General features: G+C 39.7%; 1 protein-coding gene across 11 annotated transcripts in view; it reads left to right on the forward strand.

The window, feature by feature from the left end:
* LOC132382284 (titin homolog) overlaps nt 1–18884 on the forward strand; it is a 354914-nt gene that overhangs the window by 72954 nt on the left and 263076 nt on the right. For 9 of the 11 annotated variants that reach the window (XR_009508280.1, XM_059952393.1, XM_059952425.1 and 6 more), the window contains 2 exons: nt 825–932; nt 2076–2180. Coding sequence is in view for 8 of the 11 variants with exons in the window: in XM_059952393.1 (XP_059808376.1) it covers nt 825–932; nt 2076–2180 (213 nt within the window). In the remaining 3 variants the exon portion in view is untranslated. Of the gene's footprint in view, nt 1–824; nt 933–2075; nt 2181–17829; nt 17908–18884 lie in introns of those variants that run through there. The other 2 variants (XM_059952446.1, XM_059952450.1) reach the window with 2 other exon arrangements.

An 18884-nucleotide genomic window follows, 5' to 3' on the forward strand; every position in this document is an offset into this window, starting at 1 on the left:
TTAACTGCAATAAGAATTGCAAATATTTGAAAGACTGGGACAGGAAGCAGCACCTATGAAAAGGGTAGCAAAGTTAATAAACTTAATTGAGGTGGCTCAATTTGAATGAGGCCTTCTGCTACTGGATTGCTACACTTCTATCTAACATGGTGGCATTCACTGCTCAGGCAAATTGTGAAATGTTTCACTCCAGAGCATTCTCACTCTGGTTTAATCCAATTTTCTTATTCCTATCTCTTGTGTAAATAACAAAAAAGTTAAGCATTTGAAGAATTTGGGTTAAGCAGCATCTGAGGAAGTAAAGTGATGGTTAAAGTTTTTGGGTAAGACCCTGCATCAGGACTAATTGTGGAGGGAAAATAGTATTACAGGAGTGAGAGGGAGGAGGGGGAGAGGGTTGATAGGAGATTGAACCCGGTAGGGGAGAGGCCTGGGAAGGTAAACCAAAGGAGAAGGAACCCAGGTAGATAGTAATGTGGAAGATGGGCACATTAGACTGGTAGAAAAGTGAGTTGAGTTTAGGTAATAATTGGGAGATGTGGGTTATATTATGTAATCCACAGTCCATGTGTTTAATGTCATGTTTTTATTAAAATCTATGGCAGATAATTATTTTCAGCATTGAGTTGAAGATTATGGGTCCTTGAAAGACCAAATTTATTTCAGCCCCTCTTTCCCACAGCCCTACATTTAAAAAAAATTCGAATTGTCTTTAGATGTATTTTCCATAGTTATTAACATTTCAGTAACTCCATTTTTAATCCTTCTGGTGTGAATTGCTTTACATAGACCATTTGACATGCACTGTACTCTTTCTTTTCCAGGATGCAGCAGTCGATATTTTAAAGACGAAAGAGGAGAAAGATGCAGAACTTGATAAGAAGATAGAAGCTTTGCGAAAAAAGAATGAAGCGCTTATGAAAAGATATCATGTATGAAATTTTTGAAAGTCTTTTAATCTTTGTAGTATTTGAATAAGCAATTTCTAAAATTCTGATAAAATAGCTATGTAAAATTCTTTTTTGGCAAAATTATCTGTTAACCTCATTGTTGCAGAATATTTTCTCTTAACTTTATGATTTCTTTAGTTATTTGTCATTTTCTCTCCAAATATAATGGAAAGCAACTATTATGTGAAATATATTATTCAGTTTTGGTTTTTTTACAGTTTTTTACTTGAAAATACAGAATTGCATTATGTAGCTCAAAAATCCTGGAGTGTGCATGCCGAGCAAATTTACTAGAATATTTCAGAATCTGAGGGATTTCTGCTATTTAAATGTCATCTGAGGGCAGTTAGAGTTGTTCCTTTGGGTTCCTAGCATCTGCAATATTTTGCTTTATCTTTGATGGGATTTGATAAGAGTGTGTCTAAAATAATGAGTAGTAGTTTGAACTGGAGAAATCAAGGAATGCTCCTCTTAGTGGCTGGTTTAATAATCTGCAATACAGGTGAAAAATTTAGTGTACAAGCTACAGGGATGCAAGGGAAAACTTTGTTTATGGTGGGAGCAACTATGATCTGAAACTCACTATCTGTTAGGGTGGTGAAGAATGGATCAGTCAGAGATTTTTAAAGAATTTGGATATGTACTAGAGAGAATAATTTATAGGGTTTGGGGAAATAGTTGGACTAATAGAATCTACTTGCATCAAGGGTGGACTAGTTCAAATGACTATTTGCTTTGCAGTAAAAAAAAATCAGTTTCTTTAAGGCAGAGCTCTTCCATTCCTTCATGAGCTACGATACTACTTGTGGACAAAAATTCATCACACTTTAGAGTTGTACAGTGCAGAAACATTTTAATGCTGATGGTCAAGTACTCCTCTATGTTCATCTCATTTACGAGCATTTGTTCGGAGCTTATGGTGCCTTGCAATTGATGTGCTTTACCTAGAAGCTCTTTAAATATTGAGCACAGCTGTCTCTGTCCACCTTTGTGAATTCCAGATTGTAACTATTTCTGGGTGAAACTTTAAGGAGATGAGAATGTAATTTGACTTTTCTGGTTCTAATTTTGTTTTAAAAAGTAAAGAAATAAACAAACAAAAAAAATATATATATATAATTACAGGAAATTGAAGAAGACAAAAAAAGGGCAGAACTGGAAGGAATGGCTGTTCTAACTCGCAAAAGTAGACCAGAGAGTCTTACCATTACGATTACAAAATCCCCAAATGTAAGTTGTTTTACTAGTAACATTTTTTAATGCAGTTGGGTTTGAGGTTAAATATTTTGCACAAGAATTGTTTTCTGAACTTTTTTTTCTTTACACCATAGTACCACACTAAACTCCATTGCATCTTACAAAATCAGTAGTTCATGTAATAGTTCTGGAGGAATGTGCTTAAAACAGTTCTGTTTGATATGTTGGAATAGAGTTTTCATTATGGATCTTTGAGGAATGTTTAAGTAGTAGTATACTGCCACTGTTTTGGGGGGAGGGGAAATGTTTAGCATTTGACTCCTTCAATGTTGTAAAAACCAGATAGTTTCTTGTCCCATTCTTCTTTCTCTATCCATCTCTCTACATCCCAGCTCGGCTACTCCTCAATCTGAAGATATTTTATGAATTGATAATTATGTTCCTTTTAAGTATATCTTGGATTTGGCCTTTATTCATTTGTTTGTATTCTGGACTTACTGATTTTGTACACCTTTGTGAAATTGCTCATCAATTAACTTTTTAAAGACTTTATGAATTTATTTCAAAATTTAGTTGTTAACCTAATCATATTAAGATCTTACTATTCAAAGTGGGTTTAACAGTTGAAGTGTGTCTCTTTCATGTGACGCTTTTATGATGGATTTTACAAGCATCTTGTGTTTTTTTTTGGATCTCTTGGTCTTGTAAAAAGTATTTTAAAAAGAATTTACTTAGATGACACTTCATGACTGTGGATGTGAAAACTGTTTTACATTAAAACTTGTTTGAAAATAACTAGGTGTTTTTGATGTTCGGTCGCTTATTTAAACAACTCTGAGAAAAGTGATCTACCCATACCTTATTATAAGTTTAAGTATAGAGTTAGGTGAAGAAAAGAGCTATTAATTTTGCCAAAAAGTTTAACTTGCTTAAGCATTCATGAAGTTCCAAGAGCAAAGATGAATGGCCAAAAAGAGAACAGAAGGATAACATATTGTGTGAGCAAATGAGTAAGAACTACCAAGGTATAAAAAATGTCAAAGAAAGAAAGTAGCAAAGAATAAAGGCAGTGACAAAAATTATAGCAGGAGATGAAGTACTAGCTGAGGTATTAAACAAATATTATATGCTACAGAAGAGAAACAAGGCAGAGCTGGGGGAAAAGAAGACAAGTAGAGATCTGCTGAAACATATCTGACCTGAATGTTTGAGTTTCAATACTTATTTTTCTCTCCACATGCAAGCTAATCTGGGGCATTTGCATTAATTTGGAAAACTGACCTGATATGTTATATGTCCATAGCTTTTGATCAAGAACATAGGATAGGTAATACTAAGTGAATGATCTTTACCTGGGCTGACATGGTATGGCTTGAATTAAACATGAATATTTTTCAGAATATGTATCCTACAGACACATTTATTCAGATTGTGTTAGATCAGGAAGGCAGGTCCTAAGTTAGGAATAAAATTAATAGCACTAACAGAAAGTACTGGAGAAATTAAAGGCAAGTACCCTGCTATAGACTGTAGCTCAAAATTCTAAGAGATGACATTGAAGAGCCTTTTTCTGTTGATCAGTGTCAAAAAATCCCAAATTAAATCCACTGTGATTCAATGTTGTAAAATAATAAAACATGAAAACTTCCAGGGGTGGGGCTGGGCGAATACTTTTTATAGGCACTGTATTGAAATAACACTGATGCGAGAGGGAGAAATGGAGGGAGTAAAAAAAGGGGATAGAAACAGAAGTCCTTCAAGTATATTCTGTCATTTATAATCAGCTGTAAACTCCTATCTGCATTCCTGTCTTCCCACTGTAATCAGTCATCCCCTTTCTTGTCTTAAGTTTTGTATCTCCAAAAGATAAAAAATAATTGAAGAAAAGCAAGGAAGTCTGGAATCTGATTCTGACTTCATGTTTACTTTAAGCAAGGTGCGCATGTATCACTAACCTGTAATTAATTATTTAAACAAAGGATGCTTAATCAAACAACATATTTACAGGATTACTCAAATATTATTGAAATATTATATACACAACACTTCTCTTAGCTATAAACTCCCAACTCAATGTAGAATATATCTCAACTTGTATATACAGTATACTATAAAATACAACTACAGCATGGTAAATTTTTAAATTGTCCCATTCAGATCTAAAGGTTTAGTCACTGGAGACTTTCTTACTCTTGTGGAATATTGTCTTTACTGACAAGGGGGTCACTCTGCTTGGCAGGTGAAACAGTCTCAGGTCTTGGGATCTCCTCTGGTGGTTGTAGGAATTGGGATTTCAGAAGTGGTTCTGACTGCCCTGGCCACCGTTCTTTTGAGTGATACCGGACTCAAGTCGTCTTTCCAAGTACCCATTTTTGATCACCTGACTCAGCTGTTTGTACTGCATACTTGTTCTGAGATTGGGTTTGAGGAGATGTAAGCACTAACACAGTGCTGATACAGGAACAGCAAACCTGATGATGTGCTGCATTACGATATGCAAGGAGGAAATTGGCCAACTTCTGGTTCAGGGTTAGTGTAGTGTGTTCTTTAGACTCTGGACAAACTTTTCCACCAAACCATTTGTAGCTGGGTGGAATGGTACAGACATGATGTGTCTTATTCTAATCATTTTTAGGAACGACTGAAACTGTTTTGCAACAAACTGTGGTCTATTGTCATTAAGTGTTCTGGAACACCAGTCCTTGTGAAGACACTTCTCAACACATCAACAGTGTGCGAGGCTGTAGTGAAGGCGAATGGCAACATTTCTAGCCACTTCCTAGTTGCATCCACTACTACCAAGAGATTTGTGCCCATGAATAGTCTGGCAAAATTTACATTAATCCTCTGCCAGGGCAATGAGGCCATTCCCAGAGAAAGAGAGGATCTACCCTTGTCATCTTGTGGATATATTGGCATCCTGCACAGTGCATGGCAAGATGCTCGATATGCAGATCTATCCAGGACACCAGACAAAGCTTTGAGCCAACATTTCCATTTTAAACACAGCTAGCTGACTGGCACGTAGCTTCTGCAACACTTGAGCTTTCAGAGACTCTCAACTCTCAATCCCCACATGAGGCAATCTCCATAAAGGGCAAGTTCATCTTGGCGATTGGGGAAAAATTGGGGAACTAGAGTTTCTCCTGCATATTCCAGCCATTTTGGATATCTGTGTAGACCTGAGACAGTCTGGAGTCTTTTCTGGTTTCACTCTGGATCACCTCTGCTGTAACAGACCTTTGATTTGCCTTAGGGAGAATAATTCAAGAGGAATGTAATTATTTAGTAAATTTTTCCAGTATTTACTTTGCCAGGGGTAATTGGGACAATCCGTCAGCATTTCCATGATTAGTCATCCTCCTGATTTCGATCTTATAATTATGTTCTCCAAGAAACAGAGACCATCTCTGCATTTTGATGCTGCTGTTACTGGAACAACCTTCTATGAATTGAAAATGGACACCAATGGTTAATTATCAGTAACGATGGTGAATACTCTCCCATACAAGAACTGGTTGAAACGTTTTACACCCCAAACCCGACTCAAGTCCTCTGTCAGCCTGTGCATAATTTTTCTCTGCAGCAGTGAGGGAAGATGGTGCAAAGTCTATTGGGCATTCACTTCCATCACTCATAACATATGACATGACTGCACCGGTACCATAAGGTCAGGCATCCCAGGCAAGCTTCACTGGACAATGCGAATCATAATGTATGACTCTTCTCTTCAGCTGTCGTTTGATTTTCGATGATGATTGAGGCCTGGGCAAGGTTGTATGGAAGACTTGCAGTTGCCCATGCTGCAAGTCTCCCCTCTCCACGCCACAGATGTTGTCCAAGGGAAGGGCACTAGGACCCACACAGCTTGGCACCAGTGTCATCGCAGAGCAATGTGTGGTTAAGTGCCTTGCTCAAGGACACAACACGCTGCCTCAGCTGAGGCTCGAACTAGCAACATTCAGATCACTAGACCGAAGCCTTAACCACTTGGCCACGCGCCACACTAATGAGTACAGTGTCTGATATCACCATTTCCTTTACCTTTCTGAAAACCACCTCACACTACTTTGTCCATTGCCATTTCTTTTCAATCTGTAGTAATAAACTTAAAATGTGGAGCTGAGTAGCCAAGCTTGTCAGGAACCTATTATAGTAATTGATAAATCCTAAAAAGGACTGCAACTGAGATACATCCTTTGGTCTTGGGACATCCACTGCACCTTGTATTTTCTCTGCACAAGTGTGATCCTCGTGCATTGATGATGTTGACAGAAAGTGATACTTGCTTTAGTAATTCTCAGTTGTTGTGCCATGCTCTGAGCCCATAATCTTGTAATTGTTTTAAAACTCTTGAGATTTTGGAGATGTTCCTTGTCATCCTTACCAGTAACAATGATGTCAATCAGGTACCAGGGCAGCCTTGCAACACCTGGTCCATGGCTTTCTACAACACTGCAGATGCTTTTCCAAAATATAAGCCTGTTACAGCGATAAAGCCCTTTGAGTGTTTATAGTGAGAAACAATTTGGACTCTTCTTCCATATCCATCTGTAGGTAGGCCTCAGCTAAATCCATTTTGCTAAGGTGTTTTCCTGTAAAAAGGTCTGCAAAGAGGGCAGAAGGTATTGATCTACTCAGTACTGAGTTGATGATGACTTTAAAATCACCTCAGATGCTGACAGTCCCATTCTTCCTGACTACTGGGACCGCTGGCATTACTCATGGGCTCTATTCACTTTAGGAAAGAATTCCTTCATCTTCCATGCAATCTAGCTCATTGGCTACTTTATCACAGATGGCATAAGGTACCAAATGGACTTTGTAAAACTTGGGTGTGGCATTTTCATTTAACAGTATTTTTGAGTGTTGTAAGCCATCCTTGAACACTGCTGTGACATCATCCAGTATCTTTCTTAATTCACTTACAATTTGTTTTATTGCTGGGGATGCGGCCTGCAAATAGTGAATGGATATCCAATCAAATTGTAGCTGTCTCAGCTAATCACATACCCACAATGTTGGCTTTCATGTTTTTACCACATACAAGCCCAGCATGGCTTGTTTGTTATCAGCGTTAAGTTTTGTGACTCCAAAACATGAAACTAATTGGAAGAAAGCCAAGGAAGTCCAGAATCTGAGTCTAACTTCATGTTTACTTTAAGCAGGTGCGAACATCATGACACACGCAGTTTGAATATTTTTGCATTTAACCCATAATGAATTATTTAAACAAGATTGCTTAATCAAAATACATATTTACAACATTTCTCAAATACTACTGAAATATTAATCGCCCAATATCTTCTATCTACCTACCTCCACCTTAAAAATACTTCAAGTAAACTTTCTCCGCACTGTTTCTAATACATTTAACATCATTACTAAAATAAGACGAACACCATTGCGCTCTAGATGTTGTCTCATTAATGCCCTGTACAACTGAGGCACTGTTGCCTTTAATCTATCAGCATAGCCTTTAATTGAGGAAATGATTGTTGGAAGATCAGCCTCTCAGACTTGGTTCAAAACTTATGGTCTTCTGGGCAACTGTGATTCGTCTCATCATGTATGTTTTAGCGAGCTCAATTACACACAGCAGGCACTTGAGACTTGAAAGAAGCTTCACCTTGTTCAGGAATATGAGAAGAGAAATGAGTGAATACATGCTGTAATCTGGAGCCAAAAAATAAACTGCTGGACAAACTCAGGTCAAGCAGCATCTGGAGGCAAATGGAAGATTGCTGTTTTGGATTGAAACCCTGTATTAGGACAGAGCATGTAGAGGTAAGATTATCAGTGTGTAGAAGTGAAGGCAGGGTGAAACAGGCTGGTATGTGATGGGTAGAATCAGAATGGAGGGGAAGGAAAGATGGGCAGATAGAGTCAGGACTGGAAAAGTTAACGAAGGGAGAAGAAATTCTGATAGACAGATATGTGGATGAGAGGATGGTGATGAGTATAGCTAATGAGAGGGTGAGGGCAGGAGTAGGAAAGGTTGGAGGAAGTGCAAAGGGAATGTGGGGAAGTAGGCTACCTGAAATTGTACAGTTCAGTTGCCATGATATTAGACTGTAGCTACCCAAATGGAAAAACTTCTGTTTTTTGCTCCAGATTACAGCATACGTACTCACTCATGTCTTTACTTATATTTCTATACAAATAGAGGCATCTTACCATTTGCATTTGTCCTGGTAGTGGAGAAAGCAGAGGATAGACAAGTTGGTGTGGGAAGGGAAGTTGAACTAACATGCAACTGGAAGTTGAAATAACATGCATAGAAGTATAAGAAGTCTGTCTGGCTCTTCATCTATTCATCAAGATTGTGTCTGATATCCCATCTCTTTGCCATATTCTAGCTCTATCCCATTATCCCTTGATTCTGAGTTATCACCTCTTTGACTGAACATGATGACTTTGCTTCTGCTGATGTCTGTGACAGGGAAATCTAAAGCTTCTGAATTAAGACAGTTTTCCTCATTTTTAAGAACCCTGTCCTTTATTTTCACTGACTCGCTTCTGGATCTTATTCACCAGCCAGGGTAAATATGCTCCTTACACCTTAAAAAAAAAAGTACCTAGTGCCTTCCTGGTGTACATGATAAATAGGCTGTTCTTGGGCTTCCAGCTGGGTACTGGTATCGATTATATCAGAGATGAAAAAGATGTCAGAGTTTGTCATCGGAACATCAGTTACAATTGATACCTGTACCCAGATGGAAGCCCAAGAAGACTTTATTCCTCCTTACACCTAGTGTATCAAACTCTCTAAATTTTAATGAAATATTCTCTTATCCTTTTAAGATCTAAAGAATGAAGTTCTAATCTACTTAATTTCTTCTCGTATGGAAAACTTGCTACTTGTAGAACCAGTTTGGTGAATCAAAATTGCTAGAACATCCATCAATGATATCAAGACCTTTGGAATTCACTGGGCAAGCCAGGCCAATATCCCAGCACCAAGGTACTAAATACAAACCCCATTTCCAGAAAAGTTGGGATATTTTCCAAAATACAATAAAAACAAAAATCTGTGATATGTTAATTCACGTGAACCCTTATTTAACTGACAAAAGTACAAAGAAAAGATTTTCAATAGTTTTACTGACCAACTGAATTGTATTTTGTAAATATACACAAATTTAGAATTTGATGGCTGCAATACACTGAACAAAAGTTGGGACAGAGTTAAAATAAGATTGAAAAGTGCACAGAATATTCAAGTAACACCGGTTTGGAAGACTCCACATTAAGCAGGCTAATTGGTAGCAGGTGAGGTATCATGACTGGGTATAAAAGTAGCATCCATCAAAGGCTCAGTCTTTGCAAGCAAGGATGGGTCGTGGCTCACCCCTTTGTGCCAAAATTCGTGAGAGGATTGTTAGTTAGTTCAAAAGGAACATTTCCCAACGCAAGATTGCAGAGAATTTAGGTCTTTCAACATCTACGGTACATAATATTGTGAAAAGATTCAGAGAATTCAGAGACATCTCAGTGCGTAAATGGCAAGGTAGGAAACCACTGTTGAATGCACGTGATCTTTGAGCCCTCAGGCGGCACTGCCTAAGAAACCGTCATGCTATTGTGACAATTATAGCCACTTGGGCTCGGGAGTACTTCAGAAAACCATTGTCACTTAACACAGTCCGTCGCTGCATCCAGAAATGCAACTTGAAACTGTATTACGCAAGGAGAAAGCCATACATCAACTCTATGCAGAAATGCCGGCGAGTTCTCTGGGCCTGAGCTCATCTCAGATGGACCGAAAGGCTTTGGAACCATGTGCTGTGGTCAGATGAGTCCACATTTCAGCTAGTTTTCAGAAAAAACGGACATCGATTTCACTGTGCCAAAGATGAAAACAACCATCCTGATTGTTATCAGCGAAAGGCCAGCATCTGTGATGGTATGGGGGTGCATCAGTGCCCACGGCATGGGTGAGTTGCATGTATGTGAAGGTACCATTGACTCTGAGGCGTATATTAGGATTTTAGAGAGACATATGTTGCCATCAAGGCGACGTCTCTTCCAGGGACGTCCATGCTTATTTCAGCAGGACAATGCCAGACCACATTCTGCATGGGCTACAACAGCGTGGCTTTGTAGACACAGAGTGCGTGTGCTTGACTGGCCTCCTGCCAGTCCAGTCCAGATCTATCTCCTATTGAAAATGTATGGTGCATCATGAAGAAGAGAATCAGACAATGGAGACCATGGACTGTTGAGCAGCTGAAGTCTTATATCAAGCAAGAATGGACAAACTTTCCAATTGCAAATCTACTACAATTAGTATCCTCAGTTCCAAAACGATTAAAAAGTGTTGTTAAAAAGAAAGGTGATCTAACACAATGGTAAACATGCCTCTGTCCCAACTTTTGTTGAGTGTGTTGCAGCCATCAAATTCTAAATTTGTGTATATTTACAAAATATAATTAAGTTGGTCAATAAAACTATCGAAAATATTTTCTTTGTACTTTTGTCAATTATTTAAAGGTTCATGTGAATTAACGTAGCACAGATTTTTGTTTTAATTGCATTTTGGAAAATATCCCAACTATTCTGGAAGTGGGGCTTGTACATTGCCAGTTCCATTGGGTAGACCATATGACTGCAGACTTCCAAAATAAATACCTTATTCTGAGTTCTGTCATAGGAAGAGATCACCCGAGGATATGAGACAAGGAAGTGTCTAAAGGCTTCTTTCAAAACTAAAATGTAAATCCGCACTGATTCCTGGGAATTCTGTGCCCATGACCACTCAGAGAGGAGAAGGAGTATTAAGGATGGGATTGAGAATGTCTGGGCTGTCAACAAATCCTTTGATTAGAACTGTATAAAGCCCTGCAGAAATACAGCATTACTTTATTGGCTACCTATCTTCTTTCTGGCATCCCTTTCCATTTCTAGAAGAGTCAGCAGTTCTCATATTGTTTTTAATGGTCAATTCAGAACTTGCAAATGATTCTCCTGCTGGGGTTGTGAATGGAGTAACAGCTTCTTGCAGTCACTCCTATCTCACTTTACTGTTTCCAATCTGTTTTGAAACCTCACTTTTAAACGTGATATTTTTTACCATGAGTACGAGGAGTGCCAAAGGTACTAAAAAAGATGATGCTCCTGCACCTTTGGATTCTATAATGGTTTTGCTTCGTAAACATAGAAAAGAATCTTATGATGAATTCCAACAACTTAGATCTGTATTTAAACTAATGGACACAAAATTGGATTCTAGTCAAAAAACCTTAACCGAGTATGGTAAATGAATAGAAGAGAATGAAGAAACTCTGACAATTTTGGATGCAAGTATTGATGACCTGCAAAAGCTCTGTGAAAAGCAATATAAATCTGATGAGAAATTAAGACAGAAGATAATCAATTTAGAAAACAGAAGCAGAAGGAATAACCTACAAATTCTGGGTTTTGAAGAGTTAGTGGAAGGTGATCAGCATACTGGATTCTTTGCAAGTTTTTTGGTACAATTATTTCCTAAAATCTTACCATCTACACCTATGATCGATCGAGCTCATCGATTGCCGGTCCCTAGACCACCTCTGGGAGCCAAGCCCAGATCAGTTATAATTTGTTTACATGAATTTCAAACAAAGGAATGTTTAATTTGTGAATCTTGTTGAAGAGGAATGATTGATTACAAGGGTCAGGAAATCAGGATTGTCAAAGATTTTTCACCCGAGGTCATGAATGAGCATGTTAAATTCAAAGAGGTTATTTTGGAGCTTTTTAACAAAGTTTTAAAGCCGTCTCTTCATTATCCTGGTCAGCTTAGAATCACTCTGCAAAATGGTTCTAAAGAATGGTTTCGCTCGAGTGGAGAAGCCCAGGATTTTTTAAAGACAATGGATTGACTGTTTAGTATCTTGCTATATGAATAATTGCTTCTCTTAATTTTGGTGAACTTTCGCAGCTAAACTTCCTTGTGATTTAATGCTTTGCTTAGAGAATAAGATTTTAATGAGTTAGTACCCAGTGCATTGTTATGAATTTTGATTAGTTTTTTTATTATTTCATACACTTTTCTTGAGGTTTATTTTTAATCAATATGGCTTAGTTTGGGTATTTTTTATTCTATTGTTTTGAAACTCTAATAATTAATCTATTTGTGTCCTTGTTATGAGGGCTAAGTTTGTTTTTTGGCTATTATTTAGTCTACTGGAATACAGTTGGAATTAATTAGGAGTTAAATCAACAGGTTGTTTTGGGAGGGTGATGTCATTAGTTGTAGCTGCCAGCCTTCTTTTGGCTGGCCTTCTGACTTTGGGAGGAAGGAGGGGGGTGTCTTTTTCTGGGAGCTGTTTTGGAATGCTAGCCAAATCTGTTGCTTGGTTACTCTATTTCAAGGCTTATTGTTTGGTTTTAATGTTCATTTTACTGGTTTTTACTTTAATTTCTCTATTAAATAGTATTAATAATGGGTCATACTATTAATTTACTCAGTCTTAATGTGAAAGGATTAAATCACCCTGTGAAGTGGATAAGATTTTTGCCTATATTAAAAAAAACTTTAGGCCCCAATTATTTTTTTACAAGAAACACATGTACATAATTGTGCCAACTTACATCTTTTCAGTAGGTGGAATGGACCACATTTTTACTCCTCTTTCCATGCTAAGTCTAGAGGAGTTTCGATTTTTATGGATAATACAGTTCCCCTTGTCCAACATAAAGTAGTGTCTGGTACTAATGGGCATTTTGTCAAAGTGTCAGGAAAATCAGATAATAAATTAATGGTATTTGCCAATCTGTATGCTCCAACTACAGATGATCCAGGACTTTTTGATTGTTTTTTTTTTCGTTTCTGCCAGATTTGAGCCTTTACTCATTGGTGATGGGAGGAGATTTTAATTGTTGGTTAGATACAGTTTTAGATAGGTCATCCTTTAAAACAGCGACACTTAATAAATCAGCTTTGTTTATTCAATCTATTTTAATGAAATACAGTATTGTTGATATATGGTGTTTCTTGCATCCACTAGATAGGGGGTATTTGTTTTTTTCTCATGTCTATCATACGTATTCCAGGATTGAATACTTTTTTATTGATAGTCAAATAATTCCCTTAGATTGATCCTGTGAATACAAAGAAATTGCTGTTTCAGATCATGCTCTGATGCTTTTATCTTTAAATTTCCTTGGTCTTTCTCAAATAAACAGATCTTGGTTTGTTATCTGATAAAGATTTCTTAAAATTTCTAGAGAGACAAATTATTCTTTTGTTTTGAACAGAATACTTTGGAAGAGACTTCTAGTTTTATTAGATGGGATGCCTTTAAGGCTTTTATTAGAGGTCGAATTATTTCCTATACTGCAAGTGTCAAGAAGAAAGCTAATATAGAGAGAATTGAGTTAGCTAATCAGTTAAAACAATTAGATCAAAAATATGCCTTGGCTCCAGATCCTGCTTTATATAAAAGGCGTGTTGAAATTCAAACTAAATATGATCATCTTTTAAAATATCCAATTGAAACTCAACTTTTAAAAGATAAGTCAATTTTATATCCACGGAGACAAAATGGGTAGATTATTGTGTAAAGGGGGTTTCTTCTTTTTTCTTTGTTACTGTGTATGTAATCAAAAGGGCTGCTTTGTTTTGTTAACTAGCAGGAATGTTAATTTACTGATAACGAGAATAGTATTCCTTTGTAAACCAAATGGGGATTAATGTTCTTTCTTCTGAGTCTGTAAGCTTTCGTTGACGGGCTTTTGGGCAGATCGGCGCGAGGGGGTTGAGAGAGAGGATGCAATGCTGTAAGCTGGGCGAGGACCAGACCCCAAGCGGGGGTCCGAGGCCAGGAGGTACTCTGAGGAGGGGGGATGAAGCTAGACGTGCTTGGTTGACCACTCGGAGGGTCCTGAGCTGCGAGCCGAGGAGTTCGGAGGGGATCGAATGGTGGCCAGAAGACTTCAGTAATTGAGCTCCAACGGTTGTGCACGAAATGGTTTGGACTTTGATAAGTTTGGTGCCTTTTCTTTATTTTTTTCTTCATATACACTGTATCATTATTAATCACTTAGTTATAGTAACCTTTATAAATTGTACTCATTTAATCGCATATGGTGTACTGTCTGTTTTTGGGCGAGGCGGGGACATCACACAGCATCCACACCAGCTGATTACCCAGTTGGCGGGGCCAAAGGCTGCTCCCCCTAGACGAGAATGAGCTGAGCGAGCCTGAGGCGACCCAGGGGATTACATTGTGGGGTGCTCGTCCGGGGTTGATTTCTGTGGAAGCTGTGTGATCACCCTCTTTAAATTGTGTCTGCGGCGAAGAGCTGGTGTGCCTTTGTGGGTGTGCGATTGCTGGTTATCACTGCGTGTGTGTTGGGTGGGGTGGCTGTGTTGGTAGCCTGGAGGTCGTTGTTCGAGTTCCGACTAGTGCTGACGAAATGGTGGTGGGACCATTGGCTGTCCGTACTGTTTGGAGAGTGAGGAGTGACAGGTTGGGATGTTTCAGCAGTGGTGATCTCCGCTCGGTTGTTGGAATAATGTCCAGCCCTAAAGGGGGGGAGGCGTGGGCGGAGCGGACCCCTCAGTTGTTGGGTGAGTGGCAGTGCCTGGCTGAGGAAAAGCGACAGGGGCGGGTTGAAAGTTTGAGTCGGCAGGCTGGTGACTCTGTTAGAACTGTCGGGCGCAATTATCTCGAAGTAACAGCTGCCAGCTCTGGGAAAGTGTGGGAACATGCGTGTGGTTTGACTGGAAGTCAAATGCTGCAGCTGGGGGGGCAGATAAATTGCTTGTGGTGCCAAGGGGATCTGTCAAGGGGATCAGTTGTTCTGTTGATTCGAAAGGTGTCGGGAAACTTAGAGGAGGCCCAGTGGGGGAACGGCTTGGGGTCTCTGGGGGAGCACGTTCCCAGCAATGTACCAATGAACTCCCGAAAGGAGCAGACCCTATTCCTGAAGGCTTAGAGGGACCAAGCGCACAGGTGTTGTTACGAATGGATGGAAGTCAAGTTAAAGCCATCCTCGGCACCGGGGCGCCGGTTAAGTTGCTGTACAGTTTGTTTTATAACCGTTATTGTAAGCATTTACCCTTGACGACATTGAGGACACTGGAGATTCGGGGTACCAGTGCTGGTGATTATCCAGACGACGGTTGTTGGACAGTGAAAATGGAGTTCTTAGAGGCAAATGTGGAGGAGACTGAGGTTCATGAATTGTTAATGCTGATGTGTCCGGACACTGTTGAGACGGGTGGCGTTTCTGTTCTAGAGAGAACCAATATCCTGCTGGTGCTCTTGGGGGCCTGCCCGGAGGAGGCAGATGAGCACCGTTTGGAGGCATTGTCGATGCACCCAGAGTTTTGAGCTGCTTGTGCGGACGTGTGTAGCAGCATTGGGCCGATACCGAATTCAAACCAGTGGTGGTACGGCCTGGGGGAAGTATCTGAGGGTGAGACCCTCTTAGTGGACACTGCGAAATACCACGAGGGAGGGGAGTTGACTGCTGAAGACACCTCGGAGAGAAAGAGGTTGCGGCGATTGGCCCCTACAGCCGTGGAAGATGTAGGCAGCGTGTGTGTGGATTATAGTGCGTTGAAGAGGCGCACTGTCAGTGACCAGAATATGGCCCTGAGGGCCGAAGAGGCGATGGCCTGTCTGAGTAGTATGAAGTGGTTTAAGGTGCTGGATCTGAGGAGTGGATGTTGCCAGATCCCGATGAGTGGGGCCGACAAGGAGAAGACGGCCGTTATAAATTCCCTAGGAGTCTTCGGGTCCGAAAAGATGCCACATGGCATATCTGGAGCCCTTGCAACCTTCCTGCTGGGCAGGTGGAAGACCATAGGGGATGTGGAGGCGTTTGGAGTTTTGGTGTATGTGGATTATCTCTTGGTATTTGGATTTGCCTCAGGAGAATATGAAGTGAGGTTGTTGCAGGAGCAGCTGAGAACTACCGAGTTAAAGTGTTTACTGGACACGTGCCAGGGCTGGCGAAGGTCGCAGCTCGTGAGTGACTGTCTCTACGGAATCAAGTTTGAAATGAAGACGGAGAGACTGGAGAAAGTGATCTGGAACCATTCGGAAGACTTACAAGTTGGAGAGAATGAAGTAACTTGTCTGACTGAGGGCAATAGCAAACTGAGAACCCGGAGAGGGGAGTTTGCAGACGTGAAGAAATTACAGACAAATCTCAGAAGAGAGAAGTGGAAGCTTGAAGGGAACCTGAAGATGACCATCGACAGTTCAAATGAAGTGCAAAACCTGAAAGTTGATCTGGAAGAAGTCATGAGGAAGAAAAAGCTGGAGAGAGGTGCAGTGAATACTGAACAGGAGGTTGAAGAGACTGCAGGAGCAGTGCAGGCCATGTATTTCCGTTTGGAGAAGATCAAACAGTAGCTACCGATCGCAGAAATGAGGAAGAATACAGATTCGATGGATGATGTGCTGGATGTGTGGTACATGCTGCCTTTTGCTGACTTTCCCTCGATTGAGGAAGAGACCTTTGGCCCTTCTCCCATTGAGTCAGGTGTAGCGGGGAGAGTTAGCTGTGTGCAGTGTGGGGCATGAGTGAGAGGTTGAGAGAGGAGTTGGTAGTGGGCCCAAGGTATCCCCAGTTGTGTCCGAGCCTGAAGGGTTTAGGTGAGGGGGTATGGAGGTCTCAGAAGGGTTAGGGAACTCCCAGATAGTTGGCCTAAGTAGCGCCTGAGGAACAGGGCGTGAGGTTTACTGTGTGGGGAGGAGATGTCACTGTTTGTGCTTGGGTTGTGTGTTGGCAGGAAAGGTGGCGAGTTATTTAATAATCATGAGGACATGACTTTTATTTGGTGGGGGGATTAAAGGGGGTTTCTTCTTTTTTCTTTGTTACTGTGTATGTAATCAAAAGGGCTTCTTTGTTTTGTTAACTAGCAGGAATGCTAATTTACTGATAACGAGAATAGTTTTCCTTTGTAAACCAAATGGGGATTAATGTTCTTTCTTCTGAGTCTGTAAGCTTTTGTTGACGGGCTTTTGGGCAGATCGGCGCGAGGGGGTTGAGAGAGAGGACGCAATGCTGTAAGCTGGGTGAGGAACAGACACCAAGCGGGGGTCCGAGGCCAGGAGGTACTCTAAGGAGGGGGGATGAAGCTAGACGTGCTTGGTTGACCACTCGGAGGGTCCTGAGCTGCGAGTTGAGGAGTTCGGAGGGGATCGAATGGTGGCCAGAAGACTTCAGTAATTGAGCTCCAACGGTTGTGCACCAAGTGGTTTGGACTTTGATAAGTTTGGCGCCTTTTCTTTATATATACTGTATCATTATTAATCACTTAGTTATAGTAACCTTTATAAATTGTACTCATTTAATCGCATATGGTGTACTGTCTGTTTTTGGGCGAGGTGGGGACATCACACAGCATCCACACCAGCTGATTACCCAGTTGGCGGTGCCGAAGGCTGCTCCCCCTAGAAGAGAATGAGCTGAGCGAGCCTGAGGCAACCCAGGGGGTTACAATTGGCTAACCAATTAAAAACCTTTATAGCTAAACGGCAAATTAAAGAAATTTGTAAAGTCAATGGTGATAGGACAATTGACCATTTAGAAATAAATGATATTTTTAAAGAATTTTATTCTAAACTTTATAGTTCTGATCCTCCCAAAGATAACACTGTAATGAATAATTTTTTAGATCAATTAAACATTCCTACAAATTCTGTTGGTAACAGAAAACAGTTGGATCAACCTACTTTGTATAAGGAAATTGCCGAGGCTATACATTCCTTGGACTAGGAGAAGGCTCCAGGTCTTGATGGATTTTCTGCAGAATTTTGTAAGGCTTTTTCCTCACTGCTTATACCTCATTTATTTGTAGTTTTCTCGGACTTTTTTAAGTTGGGTAGGTTGCCACAATCTTCTTATGAAGCTTCTATTTCGCTTATTCTTAAAAAGAATAAGAACCCAACTGAATGCTCTTCATACAGACCAATTTCTTTACTTAATGTTGATATTAAAAGCCTATCTAAAGTTCTGGCCCATAGAATTGAAAATATTTTGCCATCTATCATTTCTGATGATCAGACGGGATTGATTAAAAATGGATGTTCCCACTTTATTATTCATTGTTTATTAAACATTATTTATTCCCCTTCTAAGGAGATATCAGAATGTCTGATTCCTTTGGATACTGAGAAGGCTTTTGATCGGGTTGAATGGAGTTGTTTATTTAAAACTTTAGAAAAATTTAATTTTGGGTCCGATTTTATGCAACGGATTAAATTACTGTGTCTATCTCCTTCTGCCAGGGTCCTTACTAATTTTCAGTATTCCAAACCTTTTAAACTTTAATGTAGTTGTCCCCTGAACCCTTTGCTTTTTGATTTGGCTTTAGAACCCTTAGCTATAGCTTTTCGAGAATCTAATGATATTACTGGTATTCTAAGGAGAGGGACTATTCATAAAGTTTCACTTTATGCTGATGACCTATTGCTTTTTATTTTTAATGTCGAGACTTCACTACCTCCTGTGCTTTCTCTACTTGTTTTATCCAATTTTCAGGATACAAACTGAATTTACATAAGAGTGAACTTTTTTCCTCTGAATAATTTGTTATCGGTTAATACTAACCTTCCTTTTAAAATTGTAAAAAAATCAGTTTACCTATTTGGGTGTAACAATTACCAAGAATTATAAACGCCTACTTAATGAAAATTTTCTTAGCTTACTGAATTTTGTAAAAAGGACTGGTCGCCTTTTTTGTTATCCTTGATTGGCTGAATCAACTCTATTAAAATGAACGTTTTACCTAAA

This window comes from Hypanus sabinus, chromosome 2, assembly GCF_030144855.1.
Source record: "Hypanus sabinus isolate sHypSab1 chromosome 2, sHypSab1.hap1, whole genome shotgun sequence".
In the NCBI taxonomy this organism is placed as follows: Eukaryota; Metazoa; Chordata; class Chondrichthyes; order Myliobatiformes; family Dasyatidae; genus Hypanus; species Hypanus sabinus.